Source organism: Simochromis diagramma, unplaced genomic scaffold, assembly GCF_900408965.1.
Source record: "Simochromis diagramma unplaced genomic scaffold, fSimDia1.1 OVJJ01000433.1, whole genome shotgun sequence".
Taxonomy (NCBI): domain Eukaryota; kingdom Metazoa; phylum Chordata; class Actinopteri; order Cichliformes; family Cichlidae; genus Simochromis; species Simochromis diagramma.
The window spans coordinates 5,902,412-5,922,637 of NW_024387031.1; the positions used below are offsets into that span (position 1 = coordinate 5,902,412).

Below are 20,226 nucleotides of genomic sequence, written 5' to 3' on the forward strand. Positions count from 1 at the left end.
TATGAGACGCTGTAAAAATTTATTCCCTCCTTCACTTTTTCCACAGCTGTCCAGTCGGCCGAATTAAGACTCTTTGATGGGCTGATTCTGGCCACCGAGCCGACTGTTTGACACTCAGTGCTTCATCCTACTGTGTCATTCCTCCAGTATTAAGTCCATTCATGTGTTTTCCCCATTTGGTTATCATTCTTCCTGCTTTATTTTGAAAGTCAGTTGTTCCTTGTACTCTGCTTTCACTTGTCCTCCCCTGTGTCTTTTTCTTTGATTTAGTTCAGCTGAGTTTTGTTCTCTCAGCTGTTTCCACTTCCTCTTGCTTATGTTTATATAGTCGCCGTCTCCTCTTGTCCTTCATCAGAGCGTCTGTTCTTCATGCCCCAGTTTTCCAGCCAGCTGTTTTGATCATGGTGATGTCACACGCTGCTGTGCTGAACTGCAGAACCGTCGCTGTGCTTTCCTCCATTTAAAAAGTTGAGAAAAGTTTAACTTTTAAAATGCAAGCGCTGTTCAAATCAAACTCAAATCACGATATTCTCATCCTCTCAGGGGTGGATGTCCTGAGAGAATGAGCTAGTTCTTGTTCTTGGGTACAGGAATAAAGTTTAGCAGTCAGCTAGTCTGGATCACGCTAATGGCTAATTAAACCTAAATATGATGACGTGTAAGCAAAGACACCCCCGCAACATCAGGCCTGTAACACCTACGTGTGAATCTGGCCTGAGAGAGAAGCGAAAGAGGATTTTGCAACTGAAGCAAACCTGGCTGACGACAGAGAAACAGAAGGCACGGCTTTTTATTTAGAGTGACACGGCTTATGGAAAAAAACGGAGGTTTGGGCAGCGAGGTGGTGAATGCATTTCCCTCGAGACTATGACTCAAAACAAAGAAAAGGACTGGCATCAGAGCTGAAACAGAAAAATGGCAAAAGAAAAAGAAGGACGAAGGCGGAGGACGAGGACGAGGAGAGCCCGGCATGTCAGCCCAGGATGAGAAACTACGACTATTGAAAATAAAAAGCATCCATCAGTGCTAATTACAACTTATAAGTTTAAAATATTAAAGAAACGAGAGTAAGTGGAAGGCTGAGAGCCTTTTTAAAGATGTAATGCATTTGCATTTATGGTGTTTTTCTAATCTTACTGACCACTCAAAGCACTTTAGCCTACAATCACATTTTAACCATAGACTCATGCAGCACTTTCTTCTACATCACTGATTAACGCAGCACTCATGTCTGTCGACTGTTTATGGGGACAGGCAGACCTGAACTAGCCTGCGATGTCTCAGCGCTCCAATGTACAGACATCATGTTACAAACGGCAAACTGACTAAAACAAGAAGCGTTTTAACCAGTGAAAGCAGAGGATTAGACACTACTTCATCAGTGCTCTATTGCTGATTTTTATGCTACTTATAAATCTTTATGAACAGTTCCTTTGATCATGTCTCTGACTGGAGTAGGCAGCACAGAGCAACCTCCACCAACCACTCTCCAACCGGTTGGAGAACAGACCTTTTTCCCTAGTAGGTAAGTATCATTTATTTATACAGCACATGTAAAAGTCAAAGTGCTTTGCGATAAAAATAAAAACCTTGGGGGTCATGAAAAATTTATGTATTTACATAAAGTAACACAACAATAACCTGATCCAGATAACAGCCAGGGTACATCGCTCTAGTGGTTCCCCTGTGTCTGCCAACCAGTCGCTGAGCCTGTGTGACTGAAGCGTGGCAGAGCGAGAGGATCACCACCCATCAGCTCTGACTGAGGTCGTACGTTTTATCAAGCCAGCTAACTCACAGAAAGCTTGGCTGTCGAAGGCGTTTGGCAGCGACACACTTTGTGCGCTGTGCTGACCGTGTGTTTGTAACTGCAGGCTGTGTTTCAGGTGTTTGCAGTCCCTTCAGAAGCTAAAGGAGACAACACCGGGAAGTTCTCAGAGATGACCATCGAATGAACAACAGACCCTCCTCTCTGCTCCTCTGCCATCTGGGGAGGGGGGGGGGTCTCCTCCACCCATGATGGAGCCGAGCGCTGCGACTCACCGATGAAGCCGAGCTGAGAGAACTCCAGGATCATCCAGTCCTCCGACGGCTGCTGCAGCGCAAAGTTCTTCATGGTGGTGAAGAAGTTTGGGCGAGCGACTATATCGTCCTCTAACTGCAACAGAGAGAGAGAGATAGAGAGAAAGACACAGTTTAGTTTCCGCCTTTAACTGTGTGTGTGTGTGTGTGTGTGTGTGTGTGTGTGTGTGTGTGTGTGTGTGTGTGTGTGTGTGTGTGTGTGTGTGCCCTCCAAAACAAAAAACAAAAGCCTGCTTAACGTTAACACGCACGCACGAAATGCCAAAATGAAAAACCGCCTCAATGAACTCCTCAGATGAAGATCAAAATAAAAGTGCTGAATGTGAAGAAGCAAGAGGGGAACAGAGGGAGAGGTGAGGTGGAAGCAAGAGGCAGATCATTTAAAACCCTCCAATCAGACATTTTCACAAGAAGTCTGGATCTTGCTTTTTTATTACTTATAACACAGATAAACATCCATAAACCTGTTCAGGACATCACGGAGCACAGAGCCAGAGGAACTCTCTGGAGGTTTGTAGCATTAAAAGTCAGTCACAGTTCAAAGATGCAAACATAAACCGGTAAAAGACAAACGGTGGCTCCAAAAACCATCAGACTGTGAGAAAAATGTCAATAAAAACTCAGAGTTTTTATTGTTATTAAGAAATCGATGCACATGCAAACTTTAACAGGGTTTCCGCCTCTCGCCTCGTCTCAGCAAGGGAATCAGTAAGACTTCAGCAGAGAAGCCAGACTCAACATTTCTGCTCCTGATCTCAAACCAGCAGAAGACGCTCCATAAACGCCAGCCTCCTGACACACGTCTTCCCGTTTCGTCCCCGGGGGAGTCGACAGAGTAATTACCTCCTCCACCTCCTCGCCTCACCGCTGCTCCGTGCAGACAGCGAAAACTCTGCAAAGTTCAGAGAGAATTTAGGTGTCAAAACAGCGTGTCGGCTCCGTGTTCCTGTCAGAAAGCTTCGTGTGGGAGCAGCCGAAGCTCCGCCGCCCCCGGCTGAGATGATGTCGGCGAGACTGCTCCATCACAGGAAAATAGCCTGAAAAATAACTGGGCTCAGCTCCGGCAGGCAGACCAGCGTTCAAGTCTGCAGCTCACAACAGCCCAGCGCACAGAGCGGCACATCCATCTGCAGAGCTTCCTGCTCGCCATTCTGTCCGAAAATGCTGGAAAATGCAGGTTTTATTTGCTTGTCACAAACACCTCCCGCCGGCCTCGACCTCTGACATCACCTGTCTTTGAGGAAAATGTCATCTTTCATCATTTCAGTGGAATTTATTCGTCTTTGTGACGGTTTCACATCTATTGGTCGTCACTTTCTGTATTTTCGTTCAGTTGCTCTTTGGTTGACCTTCGAACGCCGAAGTAGGCTGGTTTTATAATTCAGCCACATTCAGGAACAATCAGGCTTTGAATAAACAACATTTCAACAGTATTTCACAGACGTCACCTTTAAGCAGTAAAAAGTGTGCATTTTTCTTTAGTTTTTACACCGATTATTTTAAACTAACACTCAAAACACTCAATAAATGCACCACGATCACAAGCAAGCCTCGTCAGGTGAGGATGAGGAGGGCAGGAAGTGAGAAGTGACCGAGAGAATATGATCCACATTCAAAATAAAAGCCCTGAGAGCCGAAAAGTCAAACAGAGCTTCTGAAAGTGTGATCTGATGCCCTGAACAGAACAAAAGATAAAACCAGAAGAAGCCGTGAAGAAGAAGAACAGAAGCCAGAAAGAGGAAAAAGAAGTAAAGAGGAGAAGGAAGAAGAAGAAGAAGAATCCAGGGAGGAACCATTATGAATAAGAAATGAAAGAGAAGAACAAAAAGAAGGAAGAAGAAGAAGGACAAGGAGATTAAAGGGCCGGGAAATGTAGGATAGTTTGGTGTGCTTTTAAACGCTGAACTTCTCCTCTGCTGCTCCGCATCAGCAGCTTTATCATCAACGAGCTCAGATAATTAAAGGTTAGCGAGCGTAACGAAGCGGACGGCAGAGCCAAAGACATGAAGCCTGCGCTTTTAGGTTTCATTTAATTTTTATTAGCATGAGAGAAAATATCAGAAGCAGGATGTGACACGGGACGCTTTTAATTCATGAGCTGGTGAAACGCACCTGAATGCAACACCGGCTTCAGTGTGAAGCCGGTCGGGTCAGGCTGTTTAATTTCATATATGTTTATGAGGTGTTTTTAAGACCTCTGGAGGACGCCGGGTTGTCTGCAGGTCGCGAGGAAGCAGGTGAGCTAAAGATCACTTCCTCTCATTTCCTGTTTATTCAGATAAACGCCTTTCTGTCCCACATGTCGAGGAGGAGGACGAGGGACGAGTCCTTCTTCTTTTCATCTTTAAAGGGAACAAAGGCTCTGTGACAGCGCCACAGTGACGCGTCCATTAGTCTACCCACAATGCAACAGTTTCATCATCATCTTCAGACACCAGCAGGATTACATCACAGAGACCTTTTATCTTAAAACTTCATCGCATTCAGAGCGCGACTCGTTTTGTTTCTGTGGAGAGACGACTGTTTGCTGAGAGCTCACGTGAGGTCACGTTAACGTTCCTGAGGGGCCGCACGAGGGGCCGCACGAGGGGCCGCACGAGGGGCCGCACGAGGAGCTGAGACTGATGCGAAGGGCCGCACCAAGAACCTTAACTCAGTTCTGCTCATTATTAATTTTATCTTCTTACAGGCTTATTGCCGTGACCCTCTATAACAGTCCCATCTCCTCATGTGACCCCTCGGGAAATTAACCGTCCATACCCGATTTACTCTGAGACTCGAAAAACAACCAAAACGTGACGTCCGTCAAACGCCTACAAAGAGACACAGCCTGACCAAAATCTGACCTGAATAAGAAACATCAAACAGAAAATAACCACAATGTGTTTCAAAAGGGTACGAAGGAACACAAATGACCAAGATGAGGCACAAAACAATCCCACAGCGATACAACTGGACTAAAAAATGAGACCTGAAATGACCCAAATACACAAAAACAAACAAAATGTGACAAAAAAAGGACAAAGACGATAAACCTGAGGAACACGTGTCCAAAAATCACCACCAAGTGAAACGACAGCCTGACCCAAATGTGACCAGACGACGAAAAACGAACTAAAACAGACAAAAAGATGCAACCTGAAATGACCACAGACTCTTCTTCCAGCTGCTCCCTTTAGGGGGCGCCATAGCGGGTCATCTGCATCTCCTCCCATCCCAGCATCCTCCTCTGCATGTCCTCCTTCACTGCATCCATGAATCTCCTCTGAGCTTTTCCTCTTTTTCTCCTTTCTCCAGTAGACCCACCCTCCCTCCTCTGCACATGTGCAAACAATCTCAACCTCTCTGACTCTGAGCTGTCCCTGTGATGGACACGTTTCTGTTCCCCTCCACGATGCTCACTCCCTGTGAAAATGTGACCTCGGCCTCAGTCTCCAAACCAGACATCACAGCCACAGACGCCAAATCAACCAAAATCTAACGAAAAATTAAACCTAAAGACCAAAATACGGAGTAAAGAGTGAAAACATGCAAAATGATTAGAGATGTGAAAAAGCAAAGAGATCAAAGTCCTCCCAGGAGCTCTGCAAACACACGAGGACGTGTCATCTGAATTTACACTTACATGCTCCTGATCATTTCTGAGCACGCCCCCTTCTCCTTAATCCTGCTTTTGGAAAAGCAGACTAGTTTTAAAGGAAAGATCCAGCAGTGAGCATAATTTTTATTCACCACACGGCAACGAATCATTTACCAGAAAATCCACCGATAAACACGCAGCGTTCACTCTGACGTGAAGCGGAATGAACAATTTATCTCAACTGTCAGATTCATTCATTTATCTTTGGCCCCACCCCCAGGATTTTGGCACAAACACATGAAACGACCGAAATGCTTAAAAATAACCACAGACAGCGAGAAAGACCAGCGGCTGCTCGCCGAGCTTCTTCTTCTTCTGTTTCTCTTTACCTGGACGTAGTAGGTTCCTTTAGACTGAGCGTACATCATCAAGAAGCAGTAGTCCAGGTTCTGCTTCGTCCTCCACCTGAAGAAGAGGGGGAGGAGTTAATGTGTTAATGCAAGTATACCTGCACCTCTTCTTCTGAGACAAACACACACACAGTTACTGCACATGCACACACGCCATTGTGACATCATCCATTGGTTAATGGGTTGCTATGGAGCTGTTGCTATGCTGGTGTTTTAAAGTTGGATGTTACGGTCGAAACGAGTGTAAGCGACTTGTAGCACCGCCCTAAATCACACTGCTGTTTCATCCTTTCTCCCCTAAAATCAGCGACTGAGACCAAAAGGAAGACTGACCAGAGGAGTCGCCCCCTGCTGGACATTAGAAAGACTGCACATCACCTGTCCACATGTACCACGCCTCCCCTCAGAGAGTAAAGCAGGACATCTCCATCGCTGAGCAGAGGTGGAGGGTTACACACACAGATCAGTCTGTTTCTGTTTGAGACTGCTCACAGCCTTGTGGATGTTCTCAAGTAACCACATGTTTTTCAAGTGTATTCTTTGGGCTCTTCTACAGATACAAGCGCCATTTACTTTCACTGTAGTTAAGGAAAGTCAGTTTGGCAAAGCTAAGCAAGTCAAACACGACTGTGTTGGATAAACAACGCTGCAGCCCAGAGGCAAAATATGTAGATGTGATTTTGGAGTGAACCTCTCCTTCTCAAGTACGCGTGATCTTATAAGTGGCAAAGACAAGGCAGCGTGTATTTGTTTCTTCATGAAAGTCAATTATCCAACGAGAACCACAAAGGTCCACAAAACAACCACAAATACACAAAAAAGCTACAAAATAGAGAAAAATAAGACAAAGAGGCAAAAACAATGAAAGAATGAAAATAAATGAATGAATGACTAGAGGGGGGGAACTGTTCCCTTAATCGTGGAGCTGATCTCATCGTCTGTTCACCTGTAAAATGCCTGTTTGTGGAATAAAAAACACTGAATGTTTGTGTGTTTACGCTGCTCACACACACTAAACAGGTAACAACTGTCTCTGACACACACAGAGGAAGCACATCCAGCAGGATCAAGGTTGTAGCTCTGCAGGTTTCCATCGACGCCTTCGGCCCGCGAGGTGGGAAAGAGAGCGCGCCGCGAGTTTCAGGCGCTCTCAGAAACAGAACAAAGCAATCAGCGGTGAACTGAATCGGTGTGTTTACAGACGAGGTTTGCTAAACACACAGCTCGATATTTACAGAGCGAGCGCTCAGCTGTTTGAGGTGTCAGAGCTCAGAGGGTTCCTGCTGCTGCATGCGAGTTTACCGCCGTCTGTTTAATGCTCGATAAGTTCTCAGGAAAAAAGAGAAATCGATAATGAATTCTTTATTTTAACAGGGAAGTCACTAAAATCTGATTCATAACTTATACACTGGTAACGGTTTATATGTTGACACTTCATCAGAACAGGGTGGAGTGATCTGCATCCACAGACCGTGTGACCATCACACAGATACAGACACCTGCTAATCAGTGATGATGTCATTAAAAATGCTCCAACAGTAACAACTTACTAGTTACTGTTACGTCTCTCTAATCACCTTTTTCTGAGCCTCAGAGGCAGAGGTTAGAAATCAAACCAAAGGACTTGTTTTCTTCTTCTTCTTCTTCTAACTTCTCCCTTTAGGGGTCGCCACAGTAGATTATCCCAGCATGCTCCTCTGTCACGCCAACCCTTTGCATGTCCTGTTTCACCACATCCACAAATCTTCTCTGAGCTCTTCCTCTTTTCCTTCTGCCTCGCAGCTCCATCTTTAACACCATCCCTCCTCTGCACACATGCAAACTTCCATCCTGAGCTGTCCCTCCCAACAAAACTCTCCAGCTCGGCCTTCTGTCCTTTTGGCAGTGCCGCCGTCTCCAAACATGCATTACAGCAAGTCTCTATTCAGATTTGGACATTTTAACATGTTGTTTTCGTTCTTTCAGTGATATACAGGAAGTGCAGAATTATTAGGCAAATGAGTATTTTGTCCACATCATCCTCTTCATGCATGTTGTCTTACTCCAAGCTGTATAGGCTCGAAAGCCTACTACCAATTAAGCATATTAGGTGATGTGCATCTCTGTAATGAGAAGGGGTGTGGTCTAATGACATCAACACCCTATATCAGGTGTGCATAATTATTAGGCAACATCCTTTCCTTTGGCAAAATGGGTCAAAAGAAGGACTTGACAGGCTCAGAAAAGTCAAAAATAGTGAGATATCTTGCAGAGGGATGCAGCAGTCTCAAAATTGCAAAGCTTCTGAAGCGTGATCATCGAACAATCAAGCGTTTCATTCAAAATAGTCAACAGTGTCGCAAGAAGCGTGTGGAAAAACCAAGGCTCAAAATAACTGCCCATGAACTGAGAAAAGTCAAGCGTGCAGCTGCCAAGATGCCACTTGCCACCAGTTTGGCCATATTTCAGAGCTGCAACATCACTGGAGTGCCCAAAAGCACAAGGTGTGCAATACTCAGAGACATGGCCAAGGTAAGAAAGGCTGAAAGACGACCACCACTGAACAAGACACACAAGCTGAAACGTCAAGACTGGGCCAAGAAATATCTCAAGACTGGTTTTTCTAAGGTTTTATGGACTGATGAAATGAGAGTGAGTCTTGATGGGCCAGATGGATGGGCCCGTGGCTGGATTGGTAAAGGGCAGAGAGCTCCAGTCCGACTCAGACGCCAGCAAGGTGGAGGTGGAGTACTGGTTTGGGCTGGTATCATCAAAGATGAGCTTGTGGGGCCTTTTCGGGTTGAGGATGGAGTCAAGCTCAACTCCCAGTCCTACTGCCAGTTTCTGGAAGACACCTTCTTCAAGCAGTGGTACAGGAAGAAGTCTGCATCCTTCAAGAAAAACATGATTTTCATGCAGGACAATGCTCCATCACACGCGTCCAAGTACTCCACAGTGTGGCTGGCAAGAAAGGGTATAAAAGAAGAAAAACTAATGACATGGCCTCCTTGTTCACCTGATCTGAACCCCATTGAGAACCTGTGGTCCATCATCAAATGTGAGATTTACAAGGAGGGAAAACAGTACACCTCTCTGAACAGTGTCTGGGAGGCTGTGGTTGCTGCTGCACGCAATGTTGATGGTGAACAGATCAAAACACTGACAGAATCCATGGATGGCAGGCTTTTGAGTGTCCTTGCAAAGAAAGGTGGCTATATTGGTCGCTGATTTGTTTTTTTGTTTTTGAATGTCAGAAATGTATGTTTGTGAATGTGGAGATGTTATATTGGTTTCACTGGTAAAAATAAATAATTGAAATGGGTATATATTTGTTTTTTGTTAAGTTGCCTAATAATTATGCACAGTAATAGTCACCTGCACACACAGATATCCCCCTAAAATAGCTAAAACTAAAAACAAACTAAAAACTACTTCCAAAAACATTCAGCTTTGATATTAATGAGTTTTTTGGGTTCATTGAGAACATGGTTGTTGTTCAATAATAAAATGATTCCTCAAAAATACAACTTGCCTAATAATTCTGCACTCCCTGTAGTTTGATGCTTCAGGGTAAAACAGAAGTGAGGTTTTATGTTAGTGCGTTTAAGTTTTTTGTGTAATTAAACATATAAAAGCAGAAGGATGGTGCAAACAAACGAGGACAGATTTGTCCAGAAGCATAAAAGCTCCTCATGTGTCCATCCACACTGACCAGTGGAGGTCTGCAGCTTTGTGCAGTGAGCAGGAGCAAATGATCATAGTGCCAGAAAAACATCCCACACATCTCAGGGTCAAAATAAAAAAAAATGCATTAAAAGATGCACTTTGTTGAAGGGGTTTGTGCAGCATGTGATAAACACATGAGGTGCCACTCCTTCAGTTAAGAAAACCCATCCACGCCTCCATTGTCTCTTTATTGCGCCATAAAAAAACGATCCACGCTCATCTCCTCACGCGGCACTTTAAAGGCTTATTTTTACTGTTGGGAGTCAATAGACTTTTTATAATCCCACCGAGGTCTAAGAAACAATCCCGGGAAAAAGAGGCTTTTATAGCAAAACAGTAAAGTTAACACAGAGGCTTTCTTGTCTCGCACTCCCTCGCGGCGATCGGCGAGGCGATTTAAGGCGACAGGGAGAGTCAGCTGGTTCTACACGCAAAGACTCGAGTGTTTCCAGATAAAACAGAAACGATTCTCTGGCAGCTTCTTTCACAAAAACAGCAGCAGCGTGACCAAAGAGGCATCACTGCACTTTCACAGTGCTTCCACGCTGCGTTCAGTCAAAAAGGCAAAAAGGCAAAAAAGCCAAACACACAGCTTCTGAGCAGAGACGTCATTCATGCTTAACATCCTTTAAAGGTCAAACCGTAGAAGTTCACGTCACTGAGATTATTCTAAAACAAAAATGACAGACAAATTAAAAACTAAAAAAACAAACTTAATGATGCCTTATTGCAGCTGTAAGTACTTATGATCACATATTTACAGCTAAGCGTTAATCATGTTTACTCTTTGCTATAAATTCTCCTGTGAGAATGTAACAATATTACAGCTCAGGTTATTATATTATTATTGTTATCAGTTTACACACTAGAGGCCAGCAGTCTCAGAGCTCCAACAAGCTTCAACAAGTTCTTATATGAGTAAGAAAAACTGAAGTTTGTGCTGTGTTCTTGAATCAGCATCATGACCATGTCAACTCCTCTAAAGCAGGGATGGAGAACTCCAGGCCTGGAGGGCCGGAGTCCTGCAGGTTTTAGATGTGTCCTTGATCCAACACAGCTGATTTAAATGGCTAAATTACCTCAGCATGTCCTCAAGTTCTCCAGAGGCCTGGAAATGAACTACTCATTTGATTCAGGTGTGTTGACCCAGGGTGAGATCTAAAACCTGCAGGACACCGGCCCTCGAGGCCTGGTGTTCTCCACTGCTGCTCTAAAGGATTTCCTTAAACCAGGGGCCCGTTCTTCGTACCTCGCTTACTACATCCAAGATCAAATGACACATCCAAGATCAAATCATCGCGCTAACTTTGAGCTCGCTATTCCGGTTCTTCAAACACACCTGTTGTTGACGATTAGTATAGCTGGATGAAGTAATGTGAGATCACTGGGTGGCTTAACAGGGGCTACGCATCGATAGTAGAAACATTGATCGGCAACCCTTTGATTGGTCGGCGAAAATGTCGAAGGAGCGCGCTCGGTATTTTTCGGCAGCAGAGCAAGAACTCTTGATTGAGGGATTTCAGGAGTTTCAGAGTTTAATTAAAACGCAAGGGAACACTGCAAAGGCTGCAAAAGCAAGGAGAGAGGACTGGCAGAAAGTTGCTGACAAATTAAACTCGTAAGTAATTTAATAATAATAATAATAATAATGGACTGGATTTATATAGCGCTTTTCAAGGCACCCAAAGTGCTTTACAATGCCACTATTCATTCACTCTCACATTCACACACTGGTGGAGGCAGCTACGGTTGTAGCCACAGCTGCCCTGGGGCAGACTGACAGAAGCGAGGCTGCCATATCGCGCCATCGGCCCCTCTGGCCAACACCAGTAGGCGGTAGGGTAAATTTATTATATTACACTATATCATATTATATTATATTACATTATATCCTCTTTCACATTAGAGCCACAACAGGACCCACTAGAACATGGGAACAAGTAAAAGTGAAATATAAGAATATTCTACAGAATGGTAATATTTATCACTTATATTGCTTTTAGTCTCTTGAAAAGAGACCCTGAAATAATCTGTTTGTTTGTTTATAACAGCAACCAAGAAAAGGGCAGAGCAAAAAAGGACAGGTGGTGGTCCTGCACCCCCTCGTCAACAAGTTGGTTAAGTAAATAATACCCTCACGGGAAAATCGATATCTCTCTATGAGCACACTGTCGCGCTGAGCTAAAGGATCCTGTCTATCCCGCAATATACGCTGAGTTCTGAAAACTCTCCTTATCAATCTTGCACCTTCTGCAATGGGTGGCTCGCGTATACGGACAGGACATGGCTGCGACAGACTTCCCAAATCCACCTTCGCTTTTATAGCCGTGGTCTCTCATCTTGATTACACGAAGTAATTTACAATTACTACTCTAAAATATGAATTACATCTGAAATAATCAAATACATGAAATAGAATGATTAATAGTACATTTCCCTTTTTTCAGGAAATGACCTGTATGCATCTGTATGGAAACAATAAAAGGATCAAATACTGCATTATCTTTAGTTACATTGATAATATTTATTTATGGAAAAACAGTGGTAAAATATCGCTGTTGCTTTCGTATACATGAAGCGGACATACCTGAGCGGCCGCGATCTAATCTTGTTTACATAAAGTAAGCCTGCTCCCGAGCAGGTTTACGCTTACGGATCTGTTGCTATGACAGCAAGTCCCGTATGAGCTTCGGGGAACCGAATGATCCAAGATCACGCGAAATCGTCAACAATCAAATCCAGCTAACTTACTTAGCGAGGTATGAAGAACGGACCCCTGACCTGTGGTCATGTTTATTTATGTATTTGAACTTCATTGGTAACTGCTGCATTTCAACACAAAGATCTGGACTTTCTCTTCCTTACACTTTCCAAACAGAAGTGTGCAGTCATGCACGATGCCGGACTCGTGCTGAGCAGCTGTGGTGTTCATGGTCAGAGTGATGTCACAACATCAGCTTGAATTGAAGGAGACGATACAGATACTCTGCCAGTCAGCCACGATAGCTCGTGTAACATCGTCTCATATCTTGTTGAATTCAGTTGTTTAAATCCACAAACACGAGCAGCACAGCTCAGCTGGTCAAAGCCTGATCACAAAGAAAATGGAGCTCATAGTTGAAACGATTGTCACTGATTTATAAGCGATTCCTTTTCCCACGCTGCACCGCTAAAACTGACCTTAAGGTTCCCACACCTGCTGAATCCCTGTTAACTCTTCTTCACTTTTACTTGAGTAAAGAAGTTAAATCAGTGCTTTAACTTTAACTGGAGCATTTTTAACACATTTATTGCTGCTTCGACTTAAGTGATCATCGTGAGTGTTTTTGCCACCTCTGCTGTTATTTTTGTTCCTCTCGTTCTGCATCCTCGTTTATAATCGTGGATGTTTGAGAAGTTCAGAAGTAAAAACAACACTTCCAGGTGTTCTTTTTTTCACGAAGCAAGAGAAACAACAGCATTTATCCGCTGCTTTCTATTAATAAAAAGTTTCTTATCGAATGCATGAATGATTGTCCTTCATTTGAAGAACATAAGTGGACAAGACAATGCAGTTTTTGTTTCCTCCTTCATGAAAGTCAATCATCCCATGACAAGCACAAAGTGTCAGGAGTGGTGACGTGAAGAAGACCCGAATGCAGGACAATGAGGCAGCTGACATGAAGATAAACACATTTTTATGACCAAAGAAAAACACCCAGCAACCAAGATACTGAATACAAGTCCACAAATACACACAAGGAGCTAAACTGGGGAACGAAACAAAGATGGACAAAACAGAAGGGAAGGAAAACTGAGAAAGACTGTGGAGACTAATGACAGTAAAATTAAAGAAAATTATATCATAGACTAGAAGTCATCACAAGAACAACAATAACGTTACCAGAGTCACAACTTCAACTATTAAAACAGCAGAAAAATCCAAAAAGAAACTAAACACCAACATTATAAACCCACAATCCAAAACTCAAAAGATATACAAAGGGCAAAAAACAAGTTTTAATAGCATCAAAAGCCCACAAAAAACTAAAGCAGTGATAAAGAGAAACAAAATCACTACAAAGACACACAGAAAGACCAAAAAATACACAAAATATCCACAAAAACAAACAACAACAAAGAACCATGAAAGAAGCACAGAAGACATGGAAACAACATAAAACAACCATGAAAGCACCACAAAAACAGACCCATCAGCTTCATACTGTACAAAGTATTTTCACTGTTGCATTGATTGGATGTAATCAGAGTTTTTCTGAATTAAAACAGGCCTCTTAACCTTAAAAGCTCCTGCGTGCGTCTAAATGGACCCATAAATATGATCAAATAAAGGTGCCTTTATTGTGAGCGCACAGGTGGAGTGCTCTGGGAGATGAACTGAATGAACAGCGGTTAGCTCGCGAGGGTGGCCGCCTGACTCGCGTCACCATCTTCCTCTCACACCGAGAGCATCGGGCCTTCGGCGGGAACCAAATTGCAGCGGCAATATGCTCGCATGCAAACTGCGTTAAAAAGGAAGAGTCAGCGCAGACGTGTTCGTCTTTTGCTCGCTCAGACTCTGAAGTGTTTAAGGAGCAGACAAGTTCTGCATATTAAAGTCCATTTTCTCCAAATCATTAAGTTTTCAGACTGATGTAGTCCCTTCCTGACAGCCGTTCATCTCACTTAAACTCTGAAGAGCGTGGACACAAATCCATCACAGCTGATGTATTATCTTCTGTTTGCAGGAACGTTTCACTTTGCGAACTAACTGCTTCCATGATGCTTTAGGATAGAGGCTGGGCTGATGTGGTAAATCTGTACACTTCTCTAGTGGTGCACAGGTGAACAAACTGTAATTTCAAACACCTGAAACCAAGAACTCAAACCACACAAAACAGGTTTTCGTAGCTAAAGCTAACAAAATGTAAACCTATCCTTGTGAATTGTAGTATGTTAAGTTAAGTTTTTGGTACCTAAACTTAACCAGTGACTGAAAGAAAAAAATTAATTTGCAAAAAACAAAACTAGATGCAAAACATGAAGGCCCAAATCTGGATGCTAGCCATGCAGGAGGATGCCCAGAAAGGAAACAACAGGTGGCATGAAGACGACCAGTGGTGTAATATAACATAGTCTAACTTTACTAAAGCACAGTTTAAATGTACTTGTGGTATTTATTACTTTTCATTCTGCTAGTATAAGTCGCTGCCCTAATATAGATAAACCTTCCCAGCAGACGTTTAGTACCTAAAATCGTCACCAGCTGACATACACATTACTGAAGCCGTAGTTCTGATTATAGATTATATGAATATGAATTTAACTTAAGAGTTTTGTAATATTTGTTTCACATATTTGGTCTTTAACTCGCGCCACCACTACAGAACTCTTATTTCATCTCGTCGTTACTGAATCTAAAAACCTGTTTTTGTGTTTGGATTTCAGGTGTTGTGACTCCATGTTTGATGAAAATGACAGCAGTCTATCTCTCTGAGCTCCAACAGCTGGCAAACTAAATCAACTCGTTCCTGTTGTTTGAAGAACAAGTGCATCACTCAGCCCAGGTCTCAGCTCTTCTCATCAGTTAAGACTTGCAGCCCAGGTTCTGTCTGACAGATTTTCCTTCTGCATCGCGTCTCTGAAAGCGGATATTTTCTAGGAAAGAACTGAAGATGATGTCTGCAGACAGAATGAAATCACAAAATCAGAAGATCTCCTGGTCTCTCTCTGAGATGAGTCCCAAAAGGGAAGAAGAACGCTGTTTCTTCGTCTTCCTCTGCAGAGATGTTACAGTCAGCTACCCGTCGCTGCCGTTTTCACACCAACTCGCTCCAGAGCGTGTGTCACAGAGAAAACGACTCCACAAGCTTCAGATTTCAGTTTCTTCAGAGGCGGTGAATGAAAATAGCTCATCAGCACACAGACAGTGAAGAAGAGGATGAGGTGTTTCTTTTTTTCCTTCTCCCTTCCAATCATCTTTTCTACCTCCCTCCCTGTCCAGTGTTACCACAGGAACGGGGCCAAGGGGCGGAGCAGCAGTTCATTAAATAAAATGATGTCACTTTGAGCTGTGTGTGTGTTTCCTTTTAAGATGGCTCTCTCAAGGAGACAGGAAGGCGAGAGGACCAACTTAAGTGTGTGTGTGTGTGTGTTCAGTGTGTGTGTGTGTGTGTGTGTGTGTGTCTGGTTAGGTTGCTCAGAGACTCATGAATTAGCCACGACAGGCTGACAGATGCCTGAGGAGATGGGGAGATGTTAAACACATGCACACACACACACACACACACACTGACTGACATGCATGCATAAATACAAATGATTAGAGACACCCACCAGCACCAGCTTTCTCTCATTGCTGGAGCTCATAAATCACATACAAACGCACACCTGATTGGACTGTAAAGTTGACCGTGTGGACTTGCACACCTATCTTTGTGGGGACCCTTGTGTGAGGACATTGCTGAGACCCGAGGACAGATTTTTTAGAAGCAGGATCTCTACAGTCTTTGGTAGATGAGAATTCTCCAAACTGATTTCTATTCAGGATTTACTGAGTGTTGTATCTATTTATATAACATGCCTCTATTAATGAAATCCAGAAACAGCGTTATTTATATGACCTGATCCAGATGCTCTAAGTATGTCTGGTTTTGAAGAGTCCACATCTACTTAAAGAAAGTTGTGGAACACGTGCACACACACTCGTTTTCATATCTTAGTGAGGACATCTATTTGAAACAATGCTTTCCCTAGTCGCTTACCCTAACCCTAACCATAAAAAATTAATGCCTAACCCTAACCCTTACCCTAAACCTAACCATAACCTAATTGAAACCCTGACACTAAAACCACATTCTGAGCCTCAAAAATGGCTTCAAACTCGTGTGGACGGGCATTTTGTTCCCATAAGGGCTGTTGGTCCCCACAAGTATTGTAGCATGCCAATTTTCTGTCCTCACAAAGATGTCTAAACATGTACAAAGATATACACACGCGTTTGCTGACCTGACTCTCTCCTTTGGGTCTCCGAAGGACTCTCGGAGTCGGGAGAAGTCGGGGTAGAAGTGGACCGACGGAGAGATGACCTCCAACAGACCCGACTGAATCTCTGCTGGAAAACTGAGATTCAGACAGACCGAGTGAAACAAACGATCAATGTTCACACCAAACCATGAGCTCCCTCTATGACAGGAGTAGGCAACTCCAGGCCTCCAGAGTTGGTGTCCTGCAAGTTTTACATGTGCCCTTAATCCAACACGGCTGATTCAAATTGCTAAACTACCTCCTCAACATGTCTTGGAGTTCTCCAGAGTCCTGGTAATGAACTAATCATTTGACCCAGGGTGATATCTAAAACCTGCAGGACACCAGCACTTGAGGCCTGGAGTTGCCCGCCCCTGCTCACGAGCTAAGGACAGAAGAATAAAACAAACATGCACATACACAAAGCTGTTCGGTGTTCACATTCACAACTCTACACAGAAACCAAGATTCCCTGAAGTCAGCTATGGGGCCAAGCCTGACAAAAATAGGTTAGTATGGGATATAAATTCATGTTGCTCTGTGTTCACTAGGCCAAGCTAACATGACATGGTCAGCAGTTTGGAGGTGCTCCACAAATACAAAGTCAACACATTCCAATATGTTTGTTTGTTTGCAGTTTTTGACTTAATAATGCGGTCAAGCTTGTTGACACGACTGATTGTGGGCTGTGTGCGCTATAATTTACTGTCATGAGGCAACAACTCATTCACACATGACAAAGACTTATTTATACAAACTGTAACTTGTCCACTGTGAACAGTGACTTGATCCCACAATACAATAAGTTCACATATTTGAATTTCAATATATAAATCTTCATGATGATATGTAGTGTTTCACTAATAAACACTAATCCAGAAGATTAATATTAATCAGCATATCAATCTGTTATATTTTATTTTCAGAAAATTAGGAAAGCGGCGTTTAAATCCAGCCTGATGTCGTCTTATACATGCAGGAATAGTTCCAGTCCCAGTCTACTTAACAGTGGTATTGTTATCTGAGCTGAAAATGTCCATAAAAGGGATGACAGACACACACACACACACACACACACACACACACACACACGCACACACACACACATGTTGGCTGCAGTAGTAACAACATCCTGTCATGCAGGTTGACTTACAGGCGCTTCAGGTTGTCTGCTACACTGCTGGCGTACTGTTGGTCAGCCTGAAAACACAGAAAAGCAGTTTAAGTCTCGATGTGAAACTCACAGCTTCGAAGCATCAGATGAGTAAAAGTGATGAAGTCAAGAATTCATTCATATAAGCTGCACTACACGCTCAATTTACTTTAAGGTAAAGACTTTATAAATTTAGAGAGAAACCCAAACAGAGAAGCACTTCTGGGGTAAGAAGGATCTGAGAGGAACAGCCATCTGCCAGGACCGATTTGGGGTGAAGAGAAAAAGGAGAGAGAAAGGAACAAAATACACACTATTTATTGATGTGCATCAGTGGCATATAAACGCTTGGACGGTGGAAGGAGGAGGTTGAAAGTGCTCATACATCATAGGCAGCCTGAGCTTATAGCAATGTAAATAAGATCCAGTCCTAACTGTAAACTGTTGTAAAAATCAAGGTTTGAGCCCTTCAGTCCCAACTGGGAGGTGTGATAGCTGAAGGCTCTGCCTCCCATTCTACCTCCACAAACTCTAGAAACCACAAGTGAGCCTGCAGCCTGAGAGGGAAGTGCTCTTTCAAGACAATAAGAGAAACAGTGGGGCATGATTATTCAGGTTTATGTACATGAAAAGAAATATTTTTCTTTAAGAAAGATTTCATATCCAAGTGCTGTTCATTCTCTTCACTGCCCTATAATAAGGGCATAAAAGCTCAGTTCATGCACTGCTGCAAGTGTCTCTCTCTCCCAGTCATTAATGCAGAATGGGTCCAAACAGTAAAGGTTACCATTTAATGAAACCATGGAGAGTAAAAACACAGCATCACTTCGAAATAGTTAGTCAGTTATTTCATAATGAGGCGCACCATGAAATTAATTTAATAGCTTAATTGTTGATGTATTTGCATGTTTAAAGTGAGGTAATTTACACTAAAAGAGCTCAATTTAAAGAAGTAGACAGCAAACTGAGAAAACTATAAACAGCAGGAGTCATAATAAGTCTAGTGTTTGGTGTCTCTGCAGTTTCGTGTGATTTTGTAGTCTAGTTATCGCTCTGTGGTCTTCAGGCCTGTCTCTTCGTGGCTGTTTAACATCTGTTTACAGCAACTGCTCACATGTGTGAAGTAACTGTGCATCACTGTACAGCTGTTTTATGTTGTTTAGCATTTCTCTGTAGCCACTGTGTTAACAGGCGGCACCGAAACACTTTTCCTGTCTTGCAGAATCATGCTCATGCCCAAGTATCTCCGACACGCAGTGTTCAAGTTCTCCTCACTTTTTCTTGTTATGCACAATAACACACAAATGCACACACACTGAATTAATGAATGTTCACAAATACACACGGGAGGCTGAGGTCATCTCAATATTTTAGTTTTTCCTAAAACACACACACACACACACACACACACACACACACTCTTGTTCAAGCTCAAACATCAACAACTTAAGAAATCGGTAACATCAGAGCTCGGCCCAATCAGGGCACAGATGGACTCCCTGTGGGACCCAATCATCTGGCTCTGAAGGTCACAGCACGGTCACATGTATTTCCAGCGTGCTTTTCCGAGAGTTTGTGGTTTGTTTTGGCATCCTGGAGGTGCCAGCTGGGTGGAGCTTACCGCAGAGCTCAGTATTAACGAGAAGCAGACGCCATTAGAGCCTCTCGCTGATGAAACAAACACTAAAAGTATGACACATATTTTTAAAGGACCATATTTTATTAGAAAATGAAAGGGAAAACTTCTCCACTATAAGAGAGGCAGGGAGGGCTTGTCAGTCTATGTCACTGACATGGAGCCCACAAAGTCTGAAATAAAAACTGGGCTGATTAGAGAACGAGACTCAGGTGGACAGTCACAGGAAACCACGACAGAGAGCTGATCTTTAAAGGTGAACAGAAAACAACCACAGCATACTAATACTACAGGAATCTGAACACTTAGCAAGAAGTACGACACAAGGAAACTGTACTTATCACAAGAAACCCTAATCAAAGGATCCATAACTCATAAGAAAAGATTAATAATAAAGAAATCAAAACAGGAAATCCAAACTCAGCCTAACAACAATCCAAAAAAGAGGAGTAGAAACCAGGAATCCAAAAGTGACTCAAAACCCTGGGACCACAATCAAGAGACCATGACATAATTATGCAATTTTCCAAATTTTGTTGGTATAAATGTTCTGGTTTACAGCCGACTGCTGTGTCTTTTCCATGTTTATCATAGTGGCCTAGGAGCCTGGTCATGACACCATTAACTGTTATCGTACATTAAATTGTAGTCAATT

At 43.1% G+C, this 20,226-nt stretch overlaps 1 protein-coding gene across 1 annotated transcript in view; it reads right to left on the reverse strand.

Moving 5' to 3' along the window:
• Window positions 1-20,226, reverse strand: part of mgat4b (alpha-1,3-mannosyl-glycoprotein 4-beta-N-acetylglucosaminyltransferase B) — a 116,628-nt gene that overhangs the window by 31,104 nt on the left and 65,298 nt on the right. The window contains exons 5-8 of the mRNA XM_040042980.1: window positions 17,936-17,982; window positions 16,765-16,878; window positions 6,052-6,127; window positions 2,044-2,158 (exon numbers count right to left, since the gene is read on the reverse strand). Of these exons, the coding sequence (XP_039898914.1) occupies window positions 2,044-2,158; window positions 6,052-6,127; window positions 16,765-16,878; window positions 17,936-17,982 (352 nt within the window). The remainder of the gene's footprint in view (window positions 1-2,043; window positions 2,159-6,051; window positions 6,128-16,764; window positions 16,879-17,935; window positions 17,983-20,226) is intronic.